The sequence below is a fragment of the Oncorhynchus mykiss genome, chromosome 13, assembly GCF_057628025.1.
Source record: "Oncorhynchus mykiss isolate SJ-2025 chromosome 13, ASM5762802v1, whole genome shotgun sequence".
Classification (NCBI taxonomy): domain Eukaryota; kingdom Metazoa; phylum Chordata; class Actinopteri; order Salmoniformes; family Salmonidae; genus Oncorhynchus; species Oncorhynchus mykiss.
In genome coordinates this window covers 32,955,889-32,974,533 of record NC_143034.1, presented here as the reverse complement: position 1 = coordinate 32,974,533, position 18,645 = coordinate 32,955,889, and the positions used below count along the sequence as shown (strand labels likewise).

Here is an 18,645-nt window from a genome sequence, read left to right as displayed (position 1 = left end):
ACAAAAACAAAAGAGATGTGGTGAGAAGTGAGAACAACCACAAGCGTGTTGGAATCTCTTGGTTTAGAAAAGAGGATATTTGCATAGAAGAAGAACCTGAGCAGTTGAATGGTCCCAAATGACAGAATGTTAACTGACTTAGCTATGTAATGACAAAAAAAACTTGAAATGCAGAGACAAATTCCCTGCTCATATCCCTAAACAATGACAAACACTGCACAAAAAAAAATATTTAGGGTAGAGAAAAATCATCTTCAGTCGAATCAAGTCAAGTCAATATGATAAGCATCAGGATTGGCTATCAATTGGATTTGAGCTCGCATACAGCATTAAACACACTGAGAATCTCACTGCCGATAGACTGCCGATAGGTAGGCCTACTTATCAAAGTGGGGGGCCGTTCCTTCTCTTGCTAGAACAAAAGCGGTGCCTGCTGCGTGCTGACCCGGTAGCGACAAACCTACAGATTATACTTGTAGAATCGCAATGCTTGTCAGTGGCCAACAACTTGACTTTGAGCCAATCAAAGAGCACGAACCCCCACGTGGGGGAGCCAACAAAAATATTTAAAAAATAGGGCATTTTCTCAGTACATCCAGGGATGAGCCAGTCACACTTCATATGCAATGTTGGCTAGCTAAGCGCATAGACGCAATGTATACAACACTAAATACTTCCTCCAAGCTTGCTAACCACTGTAGCTAGTATTGACCTTATAATTAAATCACAATGGATTAGCTAGTTTCCATGAAACAGCTGTCTGTGTTAGCTGCCAAGTTAGTGCAGTGTCCTTAGCTAGCTAGCTATGTTGTACTAGCTAGCGTATATGCTAACATTAGCTAGCCACCTAAACATTTTGCTATGGACTGGCACTGGCAGTATAGAATTATGGAGAGTGAATTAAATAGTTTCTTCATCACCTTGCAAGGTACTGTAGTTATCTAGCTGTCCCATCTGACTAGTATTTAGTTTAGTTCATTAGGATCCCCATTAGCTACTGCAAATGCATCAGCTACTCTTCCTGGGGCCACATAAAATCTACAAATACATGACAATGTACAGAACAGTATTAGACAATAACAACATAGTATCAACAAGGACTTTCTACAAAATACCAACATTAGCGCAGATACAGTAGCTTCGAATCTAGGCCATAAGCAATACACACGGATATGCATTGCCAAACAACACTACTGCCACCTTCTGGTTTGGAGTATTTTACCAAAGCTGAGTCGCTGACACCTTCCAAGGTCTTTGCTGTGTGAACAAAAGAGATTGACTGCCTCTTTGGAGATAAATCACACAATAGGCCTGCTGTGTGAGGAACTCATCAATTCTCTGTGCCGTCTGTTTTTTGATCCAACAAAAGGCGGGTCACGTCACAGACAAAGCTTTCTTATGGGGCACAGGGATGAGCTTACCTGGGCCTTCTGGGGTTAATGTTTTGTTAATTCACAACAATGGGGCTCAGCGCTTTTTAACAAACAGACTAGTCATTGTTTGGGTTAATTAAGCCTTACACTACACCGTCTGGGATCCATAGCTATAGGGGGATTTAATATATAATGCAGTAGATACATGAGAGAGAGAGAGAGAGAGAGAGAGAGAGAGAGAGAGAGAGAGAGAGAGAGAGAGAGAGAGAGAGAGAGAGAGAGAGAGAGAGAGAGAGAGAGAGAGAGAGAGAGAGAGAGAGAGAGAGAGAGAGAGAGAGAGAGAGAGAGAGAGAGAGAGAGAGAGAGAGAGAGAGAGAGAGAGAGAGAGAGAGAGAGAGAGAGAGAGAGAGAGAGAGAGAGATTTGGGGATAACCGGGGTAACTTTGGGCAACTTTCAGGTGCTTGGGATGATCTAAAACATTCTAAACTAAATACATATGTGGATCAATGAATGTATCATTCTCTACCAATCATCATCACATGATTTGTTGGTATGTGATATTCTACAGTATAAGGAGGCACAGAGCCAAATTTATGAAGGTGGGTGTTGATAGCCTTATCAGTCACAACGAATTGACTGACATTCCAAACCCTCCCAGCAACATTCCACATGGCCTTTCATCACCCCCAATTCATGGCATTTGAGCAATTTATGCTAATTGTTTATCATCAAAGAATACTTTACTTTGTGAACAGATTTTCAATGATGTGATGTGTGGCATATGCATGAGGTGGTTAACTAATTGAGAACACAGCTGACAAAACTATTACATTCTATCTTTCATGGATAAAATCGCCTATCACAATGAATCCATAGGAAGGGGAACAGTCAACGTGCATGTGAATATCATAATTGATGGGCTGTGCATTTTTTCCATTGATATATTTTGCAGCTATTCTCGTGCATAACTAAGCTACTATTTGCGCATGTGCATAAAACATCATTCTACTCACATAAACAGTGTCATATGTGCCATCGAAGAAGAACATTGACTGATTCAAAAGAAGTTTTTGAGTTTGGTCGGTCCCTTGCTCCAACAGTTGGTCTCCAGCTTGCTCTCCATAATCAAACATGTCGCGTTTGCTCAAACCGTTCACTGATAACGCAATGGCAAAAATAGTTGCCCATCCTAACCAACCTCGTTGATGAAGCTCCATATTTAAATACGTCTATGCCCAGAACTTGTATTCGTTTTAACCAATAGGCTTGCCTACACAGTTTGTCAAAGCAGTTCCGATGCGGCGTACACCTCAGGGCGCACAATAACGGAATGAATCCGCGGTAGTAAAAGCCCATATAAAGGGAGGGTGGAGTTGGAGAAGGCGGAGAAATATGCATGGGACACTTGCGCGGGATTGCCTGCCTCACATACCGCTTTCCAGTCTTCACAATCATGCATCTGTCCGGACCGTTTAACCTTCTCTCTTCTAGATATACTAAATAACATAACCATGAAAAAGTAGATTTAAGTCCCTTTGCCTTTACTCGCAGTCTTTCACCAAACAAACTGAACCTTGTTTTTTCATGAATTGATAACCACGTATTTAAGCAATTTATGAGTGATGATTTTGGGTGCAATATTACAGATCATTATATATAACAAATCATTATGTAATGTTTGTCCAACAACATACTGGTGGTTAAACATTTTTAAATGTGTAATTTACCAAGCTACAGCAACTACAGCGGCAGGTAGCCTAGATGTTAAGCGCGTTGGGCCGGTAACCTAAAGATTACTGCTTCGAATCCCCGAGCCGTCTGAGTGAAATATCTGTCGATGAGCGCTTGAGCAAGACACTTCACCCTAATTACTCCTGTGAATCGCTCTGGATAAGAGTCCGCTGAATATTGAAATGTAAACATCAACACTGTTGAGTAGAGCGTCATGCCAATATATTGAACAGCTGAAAAGTGTTGCCTATGTTCCCCTTCAACCCACATTTTGTTCCAAGTTAAGTAACAGATTGTGAACAATTGCAAACGGTTGCAAAATAACTATATAATATGTGGGCAACATATTGTAGTGTTGCAATGGCAGGTCGCCATTTTCTTTTTCCAAACCAGATGAACTAGTTAAGCAAATTAATAACAAAGGAGAGAAAATATAAAGGTACTAGAAACATTGCTTGTAATTGCCTTATTTTTTGTTGCTTTCTTTTTCATTCGAAGACACTGCCACCTGCTGACTTGTCTGAAATGTGATGTCAAAGAGTCTTTAACAATCCATTTGAATGGACGAGGAGCATTTCATCATCTCTTTTTGTGTGTGATGTATTTGCTTTTTGATTGAAATGGAACTACATGTACCTGTTTTACACATGTAGTTACTACATTCAGAGGTAGTATTGTACCACCCTCTCTATTCCTATCAGGGCCTGGTCAGTTTGATGTACAGTGCAGGCTTTACTGGCAGACGTTTACTTCTTAAAATATTTAAGAAAATATCTATGATGCAGCAATCATCAAGAGGCATTCTTGTGTGTGTGTGTGTCTTTGTATAAGTGTGCCAGGGTTGAAGTCAATTCCTTTTCAATTCTCTCAATTTAGGAAGTAAATATTCCTCAATGCCTCGTTTTAAATCATTTGTTTTAATGGAAACTGGGATTTCAGCTTACTTTCTGATTTGACTGAATTGAAATGGAATTGACCCCAACCCTGATGTGGGCATATGAGTGAGTGAATATCAGAGACTATGCTCCCTCCTTTTTCTTGCAATCTGGGGTCTCCTCCTTCACTCTGGCTATATGCTCTTTGCAGCCCCTGCTGCCAAACCCCTTCTGACATATCAGCGGACCTCTAGCTGCTGCTTCATTTTAGGCCTCTTGGACTTTCTCAGTTCCTGATTGAGAATATCCCTCAGCCGCTTCCAGGAAAGGTACGCAGACACCGGCCTCCACATGCTGCATATATTTAGCTCGGGGGATGACAGTTGAGGTCTCTTGAGCTGGCTCACTTCCTGATTGACGGAATGACTATCCGCTCCCATGTCAGGGGGCAGCAAAGGTACCCAGAAACCTGACTGGCATTGGCACTGGCCTCCACAGCACTCTGGGACAGGTCTGGACACTGCAAGGCCTGCTTGGTCAACTTGGGGCCCGACAGCCTTCTGAGATGAGTCTTCACAACCAACCTTCTTCAGGATCATCCTAATTGCAGAGGCGTTTCTGAGGTCGGCACACAGGATGCACTCCCAGAGGACTTTGGCCTTGCACCGGTCAGCGGCTCTGACTTTGGAGCCAAGAGATTGGGTCTGTGGTCAGGCTGTTGGAGACCAAAAACTTGACCCGTAGGCCGCTGTCACTATGAAAACTGGGGTTCTCCTCAGAGTTGAATCCTATGTACTGCAGTGCAGTTCTCTAGGCCCTCTACTCTTTTCTATTTGTACCAATGACTTGCCACTGGCATTAAACAAAGCATGTGCCCATGTATTCTGATGATTCAACCATATACGCATCAGATACCATAGCTAATGAAGTCGCCAAAACCCTTAAGAGTTGCAGTCTGTTTTGGAATGGGTGGCCAGTAGTAAACTGATCCTGAACATCTCTAAAACTAAGAGCATTGTATTTGGTACAAATCAAGTTCTAGACATCAGCTGAATCTGGTAATGAATGGTGTGGCTGTTGAACAAGTTGGGACTCAATTTATTGGTGTTACCTTAACTGTCATGGTCAAAACATATAGTCAATGGTTGAAAAAAATGGGGAGAGGTCTGTCACAAAGAGATACTCTGCTTTTTTGACACCACACAAAGCAGGTCCTGCAGGCACTAATTTTAGCCTATCTTTATTATCCAGTTATATGGCCAAGTGTTGCAAAAAAAAAGAAAAGTGGCACATCTTGCTCTTCGTTGTGATCAAAGGGCTAATATTAATACTATGCATGCCAGTCTCTCTTGGCTGAGAGTTAAGGAAAGACTGACTGCATCACTTGTTTTTATAAGAAGCATGAACGTGTTGGAAATTCTAAATTGTTTGCATAGTCAACTTACACACAGCACTGACAGACATGAATTTATTTGCAAATTATGGTGGAAAATAAGTATTTGGTCAATAACAAAAGTTTATCTCAATACTTTGTTATATAACCTTTGTTGGCAATGACAGAGGTCAAACGTTTTCTGTAAGTCTTTACAAGGTTTTCACACACTGTTGCTGGTATTTTGGCCCATTCCTCCATGCAGATCTCCTCTAGAGCAGTGATGTTTTGGGGCTGTTGCTGGGCAACACGGACTTTCAACTCCCTCCTAAGATGTTCTATGGGGTTGAGATCTGGAGACTGGCTAGGCCACTCCAGGACCTTGAAATGCTTCTTACGAAGCCACTCCTTCGTTGCCCGGGCGGTGTGTTTGGGATCATTGTCATGCTGAAAGACCCAGTCACGTTTCATCTTCAATGCCCTTGCTGATGGAAGGAGGTTTTCACTCAAAATCTCACGATACATGGCCCCATTCAGAAGCTAATCAGAAGCTAGTTAGCTTCTTTACTGGCTAATCGTTAGTATTCAGCTAACCACGGTTTGTGGTCATCAGCTATCCTTTAGCTCGAAAATCGGCAGTTTTGTACGGCGCGGCTCGGACCGGAACATACCGGACCTATTTTTCTCTCCATGTCCCTGGATTTCTACCGCTAACTCTGGACATTCATACCTGGATCTCGCAGCTAGCTAGCTGCTATCCGTGTGACTATCGGCTTTCGTCGATACCGGAGCAAACATCAATTATTCCGGAGCTAGCCAGCTGAAGAGTTCCATCAATCACTCCTGGGCTACAATCACCTATCCGGACCCGTTTTACTGCCAACGCGGAGCCCCACCGGGCCTTCACAACTGGACTACCGACATTATCTACCCGAAGGAGTTATCCGGCTGGCTCCTCCGTCGCGACGTTACCTGAACGCCCATCTGCGGTCCGCTAACCGTTAGCTGTCATATCGGCTGCTATCTGAATAGAGCTATCGGACAATTTATTTATTTTTATTTTATTTTTTCTTGGGCCTCTATAACTATATCTATTGTTTTTTTTTGTGTGATTTGGATTCATCCCCTCTACCACACGGAACCCCACTAATCCTACCGACGGAAACGCATGAGGTGGCTAATAACAGACCTCCATCCTATGCTAGCTTGCTACCGATGGCCCGGCTAGCTGTCTAAATCGCCGTGACCTCAACCAACCTTTCTACTCACTGGACCCTTTTGATCACTCAACTAAGCATGCCTCTCCTTAATGTCAATATGCCTTGTCCATTGCTGTTCTGGTTAGTGTTTATTGGCTTATTTCACTGTAGAGCCTCTAGTCCTGCTCACTATACCTTATCCAACCTATTAGTTCCACCACCCACACATGCGATGACATCTCTCGGTTTCAATTATGTTTCTAGAGACAATATCTCTCTCTTCATCACTCAATACCTAGGTTTACCTCCACTGTATTCACATCCTACCATACCTTTGTCTGTATATTATACCTTGAAGCTATTTTATCACCCCCAGAAACCTTCTTTTACTCTCTGTTCCAGACGTTCTAGACAACCAATTCTTATTGCTTTTAGCCGTATCCTTATCCTACTCCTCCTCTGTTCCTCTGGCGATGTAGAGGTGAATCCAGGCCCTGCAGTGCCTAGCTCCACTCCTATTCCCCAGGCGCTCTCTTTTGATGACTTCTGTAACCGTAATAGCCTTGGTTTCATGCATGTTAACATTAGAAGCCTCCTCCCTAAGTTTGTTCTATTCACTGTTTTAGCAAACTCTGCCAACCCGGATGTTCTAGCTGTGTCTGAATCCTGGCTTAGGAAGACCACCAAAAATTCAGAAATTTTCATCCCATCTACAACATTTTCAGACAAGATAGAACTGCCAAAGGGGCGGTGTTGCAATCTACTGCAAAGATAGCCTGCAGAGTTCTGTCCTACTATCCAGGTCTGTACCCAAACAATTTGAACTTCTACTTTTAAAAATCCACCTCTCTAAAAACAAGTCGCTCAACGTTGCCGCCTGCTATAGACCACCCTCTGCCCCCAGCTGTGCTCTGGACACCATATGTGAACTGATTGCCCCCCATCTATCTTCAGAGCTCGTGCTGCTAGGCGACCTAAACTGGAACATGCTTAACACCCCAGCCATCCTACAATCTAAGCTTGATGCCCTCAATCTCACACAAATTATCAATTAACCTACCAGGTACCTCCCCAAAGCCTTAAACACGGGCACCCTCATAGATATCATCCTAACCAACTTGCCCTCTAAATACACCTATGCTGTCTTCAACCAACATCTCAGCGATCACTGCCTCATTGCCTGCATCCGTAATGGGTCAGCGGTCAAACGACCTCCACTCATCACTGTCAAACGCTCCCTGAAACACTTCAGCGAGCAGGCCTTTCTAATCGACCTGGCCGGTGTATCCTGGAAGGATATTGATCTCATCCCGTCAGTAGAGGATGCCTGGGTATTTTTTTTAAATGCCTTCCTAACCATCTTAAATAAGCATGCCCCATTCAATAAATTTAGAACCAGGAACAGATATAGCCCTTGGTTCTCCCCAGACCTGACTGCTCTTAACCAACAGAAAAACATCCTATGGCGTTCTGCATTAGCATCGAACAGCCCTCGTGATATGCAGCTGTTCAGGGAAGCTAGAAACCATTATACACAGGCAGTTAGAAAAGCCAAGGCTATCTTTTTCAAGCAGAAATTTGCTTCCTGCAACACTAACTCAAAAAAGTTCTGGGACACTGTAAAGTCCATGGAGAATAAGAACACCTCCTCCCAGCTGCCCACTGCACTGAAGATAGGAAACACTGTCACCACTGATAAATTCACCATAGTTGAGAATTTCAATAAGCATTTTTCTACGGCTGGCCATGCTTTCCACCTGGCTACTCCTACCCCGGTCAACAGCACTACACCCCCCACAGCAACTCGCCCAAGCCTCCCCATTTCTCCTTCTAAAAAATCGTGAAAATAAGACCAGTGCAATTTTTCCAACATCATGACACTTATTTGGAGCCTGTGGCTCAAGTGGTTTGAAAGCTGTTGAGGTTTGAAAGCGCGAATATCCGTCAAATATCCCATTTGAAACTGGCTTTACCTCGTATAAACCCCCAGTTCCAATACCAAATCAAACAAAAAATATTATCAAGTCCTGAATCAAGTCTGTAAACCTACAAGTCTCCCATAGGCAGACAGGTTCCCTCCCACATTGACTGTTGCCATAGATCTGTGAACTTAGAGTCAGCAAATATCCCTCTCATAAACCCTTGTTGACTAGTGTTCAAAACAAAGTCCACAATTTGTGTGGGTGGCAACCGGCGTCTTTAAATCAGCCAGCTTTAAATCGTGAAGTAGCCTATGCAATTCCTGAAGCCCAGTTGCGATGCTTGGGTCGGTGGTGTTGTTGTGGCTCTTTATCCTCCTTCTATTCTTCTTCATCAGGGTCCGCCGACCTAAAAACTTCCCACCAGGACCCCGTCCCCTGCCCATCCTTGGCAATCTGCTACAGCTGCATCCTGTCAACCCCCTCAAAGACCTGGAAGGGGTAAAGTAGGCTATACTTTGTAGGCTAGAGTTAGACCAACTCTCGCTAGACCTGCTACGATTACGCTGCTGGAAATAACTTTTTTTTGTGACGCTAATATTTTGGATATAACTTTCTTCAAGCAACTCGTAATATAGGTCAACGGATTCCTATTATTCTGTATAATAAATCCAAGTCGCTCCATTTAGTATGTATGATATGTTATGATATGTGTGTATTGTGTGTGTGTATTATGGATGACCATCACCTATTTCGTAGGATATGTTACGAATTATCATTTGTATTATATGTTATGAATTTGCAAAAATGAACAATATGTTATGAATTTGCTGGGCCCTCCCTGCACGCACGCACCACGTCTATTTATATATGCACAGCACTGTTCATGTCATGTACTGTCATGTTGTGTCTTGTTTCTGTCCTTTCCCTTCACCCTGTCTCCCTCTGCTGGTCGTTGTTAGGTTACCTTTTCTCCCCCTCTTTTCCCCAGCTGTGCCTTGTCTCCTCCTAACTACCTCGTCACCCCTTTTCCCACCTGTTCCCTTTTTCCCTCTGATTAGTCCTCTATATCTCTCTCTGTTTCTGCTCCTGTCTTTGTCGGATTCTTGTTTGTGTTGTTCATGCCTGAACCAGACTATCGTCATGTTTGCTGCAACCTTGTCCTGTCCTGTCGGAACCTGCCGGTCCATCTGAGCCTACGTTTTGTTTTGTTATTAAAGAAGCTCTGTTTACGTTAATTCGCTTTTGGGTCCTCATTCACGCACCGTAACAGTTCATGACAAAAAAAACTGTTCACACCCCTCTTGTTGGTGGAGAGGATTTTGCAGGTTTAAAGCTTATTTCCTGCAATTCTACAAATTTTGTCATGGGGTGCAAAGAAAATGTTGCCGTTTTAAAGCTAAATTTCTTGCAATTCTATACAGTTTCCCGTGTCTAATGTGTATTCATGTGATATTTGAGTGACAAAAAAATTACAACAAAATCTATGGGACTGTAAGAACCTTCAAGAGTCAATTTAAATCTGGACAGGGTTCTTAAAAGTAAGACAAGTTTTGGAACCACTGCCTTAAGTAACCATCTGTCTTTTGTAACCATACCAGAGGTAACATCATACTAATTTGAGAGTCCCGGATCTACATTTACTATGTTGCGTCTAGTCTATGAGACCAGTCTGACTGAATGGGTATTAAGTGTGATGTAGGCTAAAGTTTTAGGACAACAGATACAATAGTTGTAAATAAGAATTTGTTCTTAACTGACTTACCTAGTAAAACAATTAGGGAAAATTGTGGATAAAAACCATGCTTTCTGTTATTTCTAAACCGTAACATTCTATGGGATTTGTAAACAAGGAAAAAATATTGAATAAAAAAAAGGGAAAAACTTTATTATCCTGGTGTAATAACACACTAACAACACCGTATAGATATGTTCTGAATAAGGTTGAGCTATTTTGTTATTACACATAAAGAAAGGAAACCAGGGACTCAATGTTTAATATCAGAGTGCTACACAACTTGTAAAGGGAGAAATAATAGTAGTCAGCCAAGAGTTACTCCTGTTAACCACTCCAAAAACGCACGACTGAAAGCTTATCCATCAACCCTTGCGTGCTTGAATAACATTTCAAAAGAAAAGTTCCCCATTATATTCTCACAATAAATACTCCCCCCTGTCCCTCTCCTTCTGTGCTTCAGCTGAAGAGGCGCTATGGTAACGTGTTCAGTCTGTACATCGGCTCACGGCCTGCAGTGGTTCTGAATGGCCTGGAGGTGGTTCGTGAGGCACTGGTGACACGCGCAGCGGAATATGCTGGACGACCAACCCATATGATGGTCAGCCACCTCTTCAAAGGCAAAGGTAGAACTTTCTTGACCCCTTTTATAATATGTATTATAATAAGGGAACTATGTGTGTGTATGTGCCACTGGCGGTATCTGAGCCCTGGTCTCCCACAGGAGAAACCAACGTCTTAAGAATTAGCCCAAAAGGAAATCCCCCCCTTGGGCTGAGGGTGACACTGATTTTAAAGTCGCAGGCATGAGACAGTGAGTCCGACCCACTTACGCTCCGTGTGTGTTTGTTTGTATGTGTGTGTGCCGATCAGGGATCGTCATGGCCAATTATGGCTCCAGCTGGAGGGACCACCGGCGCTTTGCACTGACCACGCTGAGAAACTTTGGTCTGGGCAAACGCTCCATGGAAGAGCGCATCCTGGAGGAGGTGTCCCACATCTGCACTGAGCTGGAGAGCAGTGCTGGTACAGTCTCACACACACAACGTCCTAGTAATCACAGTCATCACTGTACATATTTATGTCATTATCAGCGCTTAGTATCCACCCCAAAGCTCCTCCAAATACTATATCAAACCATTACACTATTAACCCCTTGTTGTTGTAACACGCTTCCATAAACCACACAAACATCACAGAAATAAGATACTCTCAGTAATATTCCCAGTATGACTATATTTACTATACTTGTTTTAACATTAGGTATAAAGACTCTGGGGATTGTTACTTTATCTATCCTGTCAGTGTGTTCAATTCAGTAGCTCTGTGATCGTTGTTCTTACCTTGTTCGTGTGTATTGCCTCGTGTGGTGATCGTCGCTGTGCCCTGGTAGGTGGTTCGATGGATCCTCAGCACCTGTTCCATCTGGCTGCATCTAACATCATCTGCTCGCTGATTTTTGGAGAGAGGTTTGAATATGACGACCCCGTCATCCTCACCCTCATCCAGAGGTTAGAGGAGTTTACCAAGGAAGCTCTCGGACCTTGGGCCATGGTACAGTCTAAGCCCTCCGTGCTTACTAAAAAAGGGTTCCAAAATAGTTATTCGGCTGTCCCCAGGTAGAACCCTTTTGGGTTCCAGATAGAACCTGCTGTGGAAAGGGTTCTACACTGAACCCAAAAGTGTTCTTCAAAGGGGTTCTTCAAAGTGTTCTCCAATGGGGACAGCAAAAATAATCCTTTTAGATTCTAGATGGAAACTTTTTTTTATAAGAGTTACATGATCATCACTGACCTCTCTGTGCTAGACATGACACTCTGATCCACATTCCCCTCTGTTTTACCTCCATTTCCTCCCATCTATTTTTTGTAGCTCTATGAAATCATACCAGTCTTGAGGCCCCTCCCTTTGCCATTCAGGAACGTTTTCCACAAATTTGATAAAATGAAAGAACATATCAAGAAGGTTGTGACCAAGCACAAACATTCAAGGGTCGCAGGAGAGCCCAGAGACCTCCTTGACTGCTACCTGGACCAGATTGACAAGGTAGGAGAACAATAGAAGTATGGTTCTAAAGGTAAAATAAAGAAGATAAGATATAAAGTAAGTAGCCTGTTTCTCCTGTTTCTGTAGCATTAAGAAGCTTGATGTAGAAGTACACCCCTGGATAGGACACTAGTCTGTTGCAGGACTTTACCCTGAATCCCATTTGCCAATCAGAGAGGCATCGGGTCCCATTTTTAGTCTTTGGAATGACTTCTGTGAACGGGGCAAACATTTTCATTGGGCTGGTAGAAGAGGAGGACGTACTTTACAGGATGGAGCAGGGTGGAATGCAGAATTGAATGTAGATGCCTTTGGTGTCTGCGTGCGTGTATGTGTTTGTGTGTTTCAGACAGCTGATGGAGGCTCCACATTTAATGATGCTCAGATGGTGTCTCTACTACTTGACCTGTTCATTGCTGGGACAGACACGACTTCCAACACCCTCCGCTCTGCCATGCAATACCTGATGACCAACCAGCATGTACAGGGTGAGGAAATACATACACAACACACACACTGGCAGACATTTCATTCAATTCGATGGCGCATGTAGACAATGGTTCCGCATTCACGGTAAACGACGCATATGTCGGCTAAATAGGAAATTAGCTGTAAATATTAAACATTCTACAAGACTTGATCGGATGGAAAACCCGGCCAAAGAGTGTGTGTTTGTCCCAGATCGCTGTCACCGAGAGATCGCCGAGGTTCTTGAGGGGCGTGCAGACGCTTCGTTTGAGGACAGACATGCCATGCCGTATGTTCAAGCCACGATCCACAGCGCATGAGTGACACCGTTCCTCTTAGCGTGTTCCATACTACCTGCAGCAATACACAAATAAACAGCTACCAGCTGCCCCAGGTGAGCATTACCATGACGACTGATATGCTGCCTGTTGTTGACCTTAGACTTATAAAGGTCTCCTGGGCTACAGTGAATGATGTCCTTCTCACCCTTAATCCCTCTCTCCCTCATCTGTTCCAGGGCACGGTGGTGATTCCTAACCTGTCTTCAGTGCTGCATGAAGAGGGCCAGTGGAAATTCCCTCACGAGTTCAACCCTGAGAACTTCCTCAACGAGGTCGGAGAGTTTGTGAAACCAGAAGCCTTTCTGCCATTCTCTGCAGGTGCCTTTTTGCCAAAAGCGTCAATATCTAAAGCTTATAAATTATACTAAGACAGGAGAATATGTTGACATAAAATGCCAGGCTGCATGCATATGAAGGTATGAGCGAAATGTTGTTCTCATTGATAGCCGTGTGTGTGTTCCCTAGGATCTCGTGTGTGTCTGGGGGAGGGGTTAGCACGTATGGAGCTCTTCCTGGTTCTAGTGACATTGCTTCGGCGTTACCGATTCGTCTGGCCTGAGGATGGAGGTGTCCCAGATTTCAGCCTCATCTTTGGTGGGACACAGTCTCCAAAGCCCTACCGCCTTGGAGTGCGCCTGAGGAGCAGCAAGGAGCTACCCACAGTCTCCACAAGAGAGATCTAGTTATGTCAGACAGCAATAGATCTTATTCTGTAATAAGTAAACTTCATTTCAGTAATTCATCCGATGAGTAGTTTTTCAACAATGTGTAACCCACCATTTAATGCCTTATAATCTGTGTCAGTTTCTGTAAGGATCAGATATTGGAATGATCATTCATTTCAGCATGCTTGCATGTATTTTGTAATCCATACCATTGTTAAAACTATTGGTTTTGTGTTTGTTAATTACAACGAATTGTATTTTCTTATCAAGTTTTCTTAAGTAAAATAATAATGACTAAAACCATGTGATTTGGATTAAAAATGTGAACCTCTGATTTTATGTCCTCCCATCCCCTTACCTGCATCTGTAACTCTTATGATTGAGGTTGAATCTCCAGAACCCCAAAAAATGTTGATGATGCTCTTATATAAGCTGCAATGCTTAACCTAGTATTGCAGACGAACGTTTCATGCATAGTTATTGCTATTTGCCTCCTAGATATCATATGCTGGACATTTTTTATATAAAATTGTTTCTTAAAGCTTCTAAATGCTTTCGCCTTTACCAAACTGATTATTGCTCTCAGATCAATAATAACCACTCAGATGTAAGTAATTTATGGAGGGACCTCTATAGTCTCCTCTCCAGAAAGATCCATGAAGAAATCTCTCCTCTGCACTGGGGGCGTTTGAGTGGCCTGCTTTTCAAAGTTTGTGCATTATGGGGAGAAACATTTGAAGACTTTCGCCTACATGTTGACTGCATGAACATTAAAACAGCCACGTGATCAAAGATCATGAAGTTCCAACTACAGTCTACTTACATTTTCTGCAGTTGCTCCTCACCAGCCGCAACTTGCAGCTATCTCCTGTTTTGTTTTGGTTTGACCCACGTACTTTGGTGCGAAAAGTGCAAATCAATCCCAGAACAACAGCAAAGGACCTTGTGAAGATGCTGGAGGAAACAAGTACAAAAGTATCTATATCCACAGTAAAACGAGTCCTATATCGACATAACCTGAAAGGCCGCTCAGCAAGGAAGAAGCCACTGCTCCAAAACCGACATAAAAAAGACAGACTACCATTTGCAACTGGGGACAAAGATCGTACTTTTTGGAGAAATGTCGTCTGGTCTGATGAAACAAAAATAGAACTGTTTGGCCATCATGACCATCGTTATGTTTGCAGGGAAAAGGGGGATGCTTGCAAGCCGAAGAACACCATCCCAACCGTGAAGCACGGGGGTGGCAGCATCATGTTGTGGGGGTGCTTTGCTGCAGGAGGGACTGGTGCACTTCACAAAATACATGGCATCATAAGGAGGAAAATTATGTGGATATATTGAAGCAACATCTCAAGACATCAGTCAGGAAGTTGAAGCTTGGTCACAAATGGGTCTTCCAAATGGACAATGACCCCAAGCATACTTCCAAAGTTGTGGCAAAATGGCTTATGGACAGCAAAGTCAAGGTATTGGAGTGGCCATCACAAAGCCCTGACCTCAGTCCCATAGAACATTTGTGGGCAGAACTGAAAAAGTGTGTGCGAGCAAGGAGGCCTACAAACCTGACTCAGTTACACCAGCTCTGTCAGGAAGAATGGGCCAAAATTCACCCAACTTATTGTGGAAGGCTATCTGAAACGTTTGACCAAAGTTAAACAATTTAAAGGCAATGCTACCAAATTCTAATTGAGTGTATGTAAACTTCTGACCCACTGGGAATGTGATGAAAGAAATAGAAGCTGAAAAATATCATTCTCTCTACTATTATTCTGACATTTCACATTCTTAAAGTAAAATGGTGATTCTAACTGACAGGGAATTGTCACTAGGATTACATGTCAGGAATTGTGAAACTGAGTTTAAATGTATTTGGCTAAGGTGTATGTAAGCTTCCAACTTCAACTCTATTTGCTTTTATATAGGAACATATTGTTAAATAGAAATAAATAATTTAAGCTGTTTTTAGATGGATTTTATATTGACATTGCTAGCTATTGATGTACCTCAGCCAGAGAGTTTGATTTAAACTAATGTTATCTAGCAAGCTAACTGTTATTGTAGCTGCTTCCTGTTTGTATTTTCTGTTTGATTATCTTTTATCTTTCCAACCAGGCGAAGTACTACGAAGGCACCACTGATCTCGACAAGAGACGCAACATTCATAGGGGAGCAGAGAAATTCACAATTCAGCGTACCGTTGAGCAGTTCATTTCTATTAACTTACTGTTACTGTTATATCACTGGAAGGATTTATGTACGACCATTTTCCATCTAGCTAACGTTATTTGCTCATCTACATGTCACTAGTTATACATTTAGTTATATGTCTGTCACATTGATAAGTTAACCCTGATCAATCAAATGGATAGGTCTAAGCAATTATGGTAACTCCAACTGGCCTTATATAGGTGTCTTCGCTAGACAGAGAGAGACCCAAACAGAAAGAGAGCGAGGAAGAAAGTGAGAAAGAAAGTGACAGGGAGAGAGATGGAGAGCGAGAGAAAGACAGCAGTGCAAATTGACTTAGCCTTTAGTATTTCAATGACTCTTGTCTTCCAACTTGTTAGGCAATCACATATACCTACAGGGGAATGATGCACAGCCGCACATGAGGGTAATTTTCGCTAAGGAGGAGAAGGAGGCGGCGCTGACAGATGCATGCTGGACATTTCGGAGTGAAGCGCATGATTGCCAAAATCAGCCTACGCTTCTTCTGGCGTGGGATTGTCAAGGATGTGGACAGCTGGGAAAGTCAAATAACCTTTTGTTTATCAATCACATGCTATTAAATCTGAAATGATTATGATTTTGATGAATGTCATATCAGAGCGCACACAGTGTTTTCAATGTGTCACTTTGTGCTTATAGGTCAGTACCTGTCTAACCTGACAGAAGTTTGAGAGCGTGAAGACTGTGGCGCCAGAGTTGAAGCCCATCAAAGTTGTTTCACCATGGCTGGCACAATTTGAGTGAGTGTGTCACAATTTAAATTTTGCATTGATAAATTGTTTTTTCAATGCTTACTTTATTTGACCCACCAGAAGATATGTAAGAGAGGTATTTGTAATAATATGAAATATATATATTTGCATATTTCTGTTATCAATCAAGCTGAGACTGAACATCAACAAGGCACAGGATAAGCAGAAGGAGAGCTACCGGAGGAGAATCAAGAAGGGGACCAAGTGCTTTGACATCCGTGCAAATGACTTGGTTTGGAAGAAGGATGAAAGGATGAAAGGAAGGCGAGACCTGGGAAATCTCGTTGCTCTTTCGCTCCTAGCTGGGGTCAACATCCTTTAAGGTGAATATAAAAAATCTCAGAAAACTATTTGAATTTGCACCCCAAATATCCAGAAACTAGTTTTAGTTTTCCTAACACTGGCATTTTTCTCTTTGTCTTCATAAGGGTTACCTGGGTGGAAGCCAACAATATTCTCCAGTTGGAGCAGTTGGACGGTCGACCACTGAAAGCCCTGACGCCCTACACTTCGGTGAAGCCCGTGAGACAAAGCATGCTAAGCTGTGGTTGACTTTTGAGAAAGCAAGCAATGTTAGTTATGCTGAGCTCATAAACATGTACATCTTCAATTTACCTCTCCAAATGACTTTAGGGCTGTCAACCGCCCGAGCCACCCAGGAGGTATCCAATCCACCAGAGCCAGTAAGTTCGGATCAGTCTGATTCTCTGTGCTCTGAGTTGGAAGGGGACCAGCTTAAGGTAGGCTATACTTTCAAAAACTGTTGAAAAGTGTATATCTCCCCTTCATAACACTGTACTAATCCATCAAATGTTCTCATAGGTGGCTTGCGTCGGACTGGAGGAACAGGGACAGGTAAGTCCAGTCACTGGACAAGAAGATCACTAGTGAGGAGTTCTCATCACTTTTGTCTCGTGTTTTCCCCACCCTTGTTTTCACTGCTTGGCCGGCTCCCCACTTCACTGTATCTTGTGGTAAATTGTATGTTATTGTAAATAACGCTAATAACCAGTTGTAATATTGTTTTTAATTTGTATAAAGATGTGTTTTCTTGCAGACATTGGCTGTGAAGTTGGTAAGTATGCAGCACATGTATCTGTCTTTTATTCCAAGTAAATATATTAATTGCAAGTACCATTTTCAATTGACAGTCAATTTGACAGTTCAGTTGCCCAGTTCCTTACCACATCCTTCGAGCGTCAGAGCTGGTGTAGTACGATTCAATCTTAATCCTGTATAGACGCTTTGCTTGTTTGATGGTTCATCTGAGGGCATAGCGGGATTTCTTATAAGCGTCCAGATTAGTCCCCCGCTCCTTGAAAGTGGCAGCTCTAGCCTTTAGCTCAATGCGGATGTTGCCTGTAATCCTTGGCTTCTGGTTGGGATATGTACGTACAGCCACTGTGGGGATGACTTCATCAATGCACTTATTGATGAAGATGATGACTGATGTGGTGTACTCCCCAATGCCATTGGATGAATCCCGGAACATTTTCCAGTCTGTGCTAGCAAAACAGTCCTGTAGTGTAGCATCCGCGTCATCTGACCACTTCCGTATTGAGCGAGTCATTGGTACTTCCTGCTTTAGTTTTTGATTGTAAGCAGGAATCAGGAGGATATAATTATGGCCTATATGCCAAATGGAGGGTGGGGGAGAGCTTTGTATGCATCTCTGTGTGTGCAGTAAAGGTGGTCTAGGATTTGTTTTCCCCCCTGGTTGCACTAATAAAAATGTGGTAAAACTGATTTAAGTTTACCTGCATTAAAGTCCCCGGCCACTAGGAGCACCGCTTTTGGGTGAGCATTTTCTTGTTTGCTTATGGCCTTATAGAGTTGGTTGAGAGCGGTCTCAGTGCCAGCTTCATTTTGTGGTGGTAAATAGACAGCTATGAATAATACAGATGAGAACTCTCTTGGTAGATAGTGTGGTCTGCAG

The 18,645-nt window shown here is 42.8% G+C and overlaps 2 protein-coding genes across 2 annotated transcripts in view; one reads left to right on the top strand and one right to left on the bottom strand.

Annotated features, from left to right (window-relative positions):
* Positions 1 to 3,383, bottom strand: part of LOC110486033 (nidogen-1) — a 69,974-nt gene extending 66,591 nt beyond the window's left edge. The window contains exon 1 of the mRNA XM_021557343.3: positions 2,388 to 3,383. Coding sequence (XP_021413018.3) covers positions 2,388 to 2,591 — 204 coding nt within the window. The 5' untranslated portion in view covers positions 2,592 to 3,383. The remainder of the gene's footprint in view (positions 1 to 2,387) is intronic.
* Positions 3,384 to 8,644: 5,261 nt separating this feature from the next.
* LOC110486032 (vitamin D(3) 25-hydroxylase) lies at positions 8,645 to 14,059 on the top strand. Its single transcript, XM_021557342.3, is given in 10 exon segments — positions 8,645 to 8,971; positions 10,669 to 10,831; positions 11,079 to 11,231; positions 11,599 to 11,759; positions 12,078 to 12,251; positions 12,601 to 12,739; positions 12,933 to 13,028; positions 13,031 to 13,113; positions 13,237 to 13,378; positions 13,526 to 14,059. Coding segments are annotated over 10 exon segments (1,491 nt in total). The 5' UTR covers positions 8,645 to 8,809; the 3' UTR covers positions 13,744 to 14,059.
* The last annotated feature ends 4,586 nt before the right edge of the window (positions 14,060 to 18,645 follow it).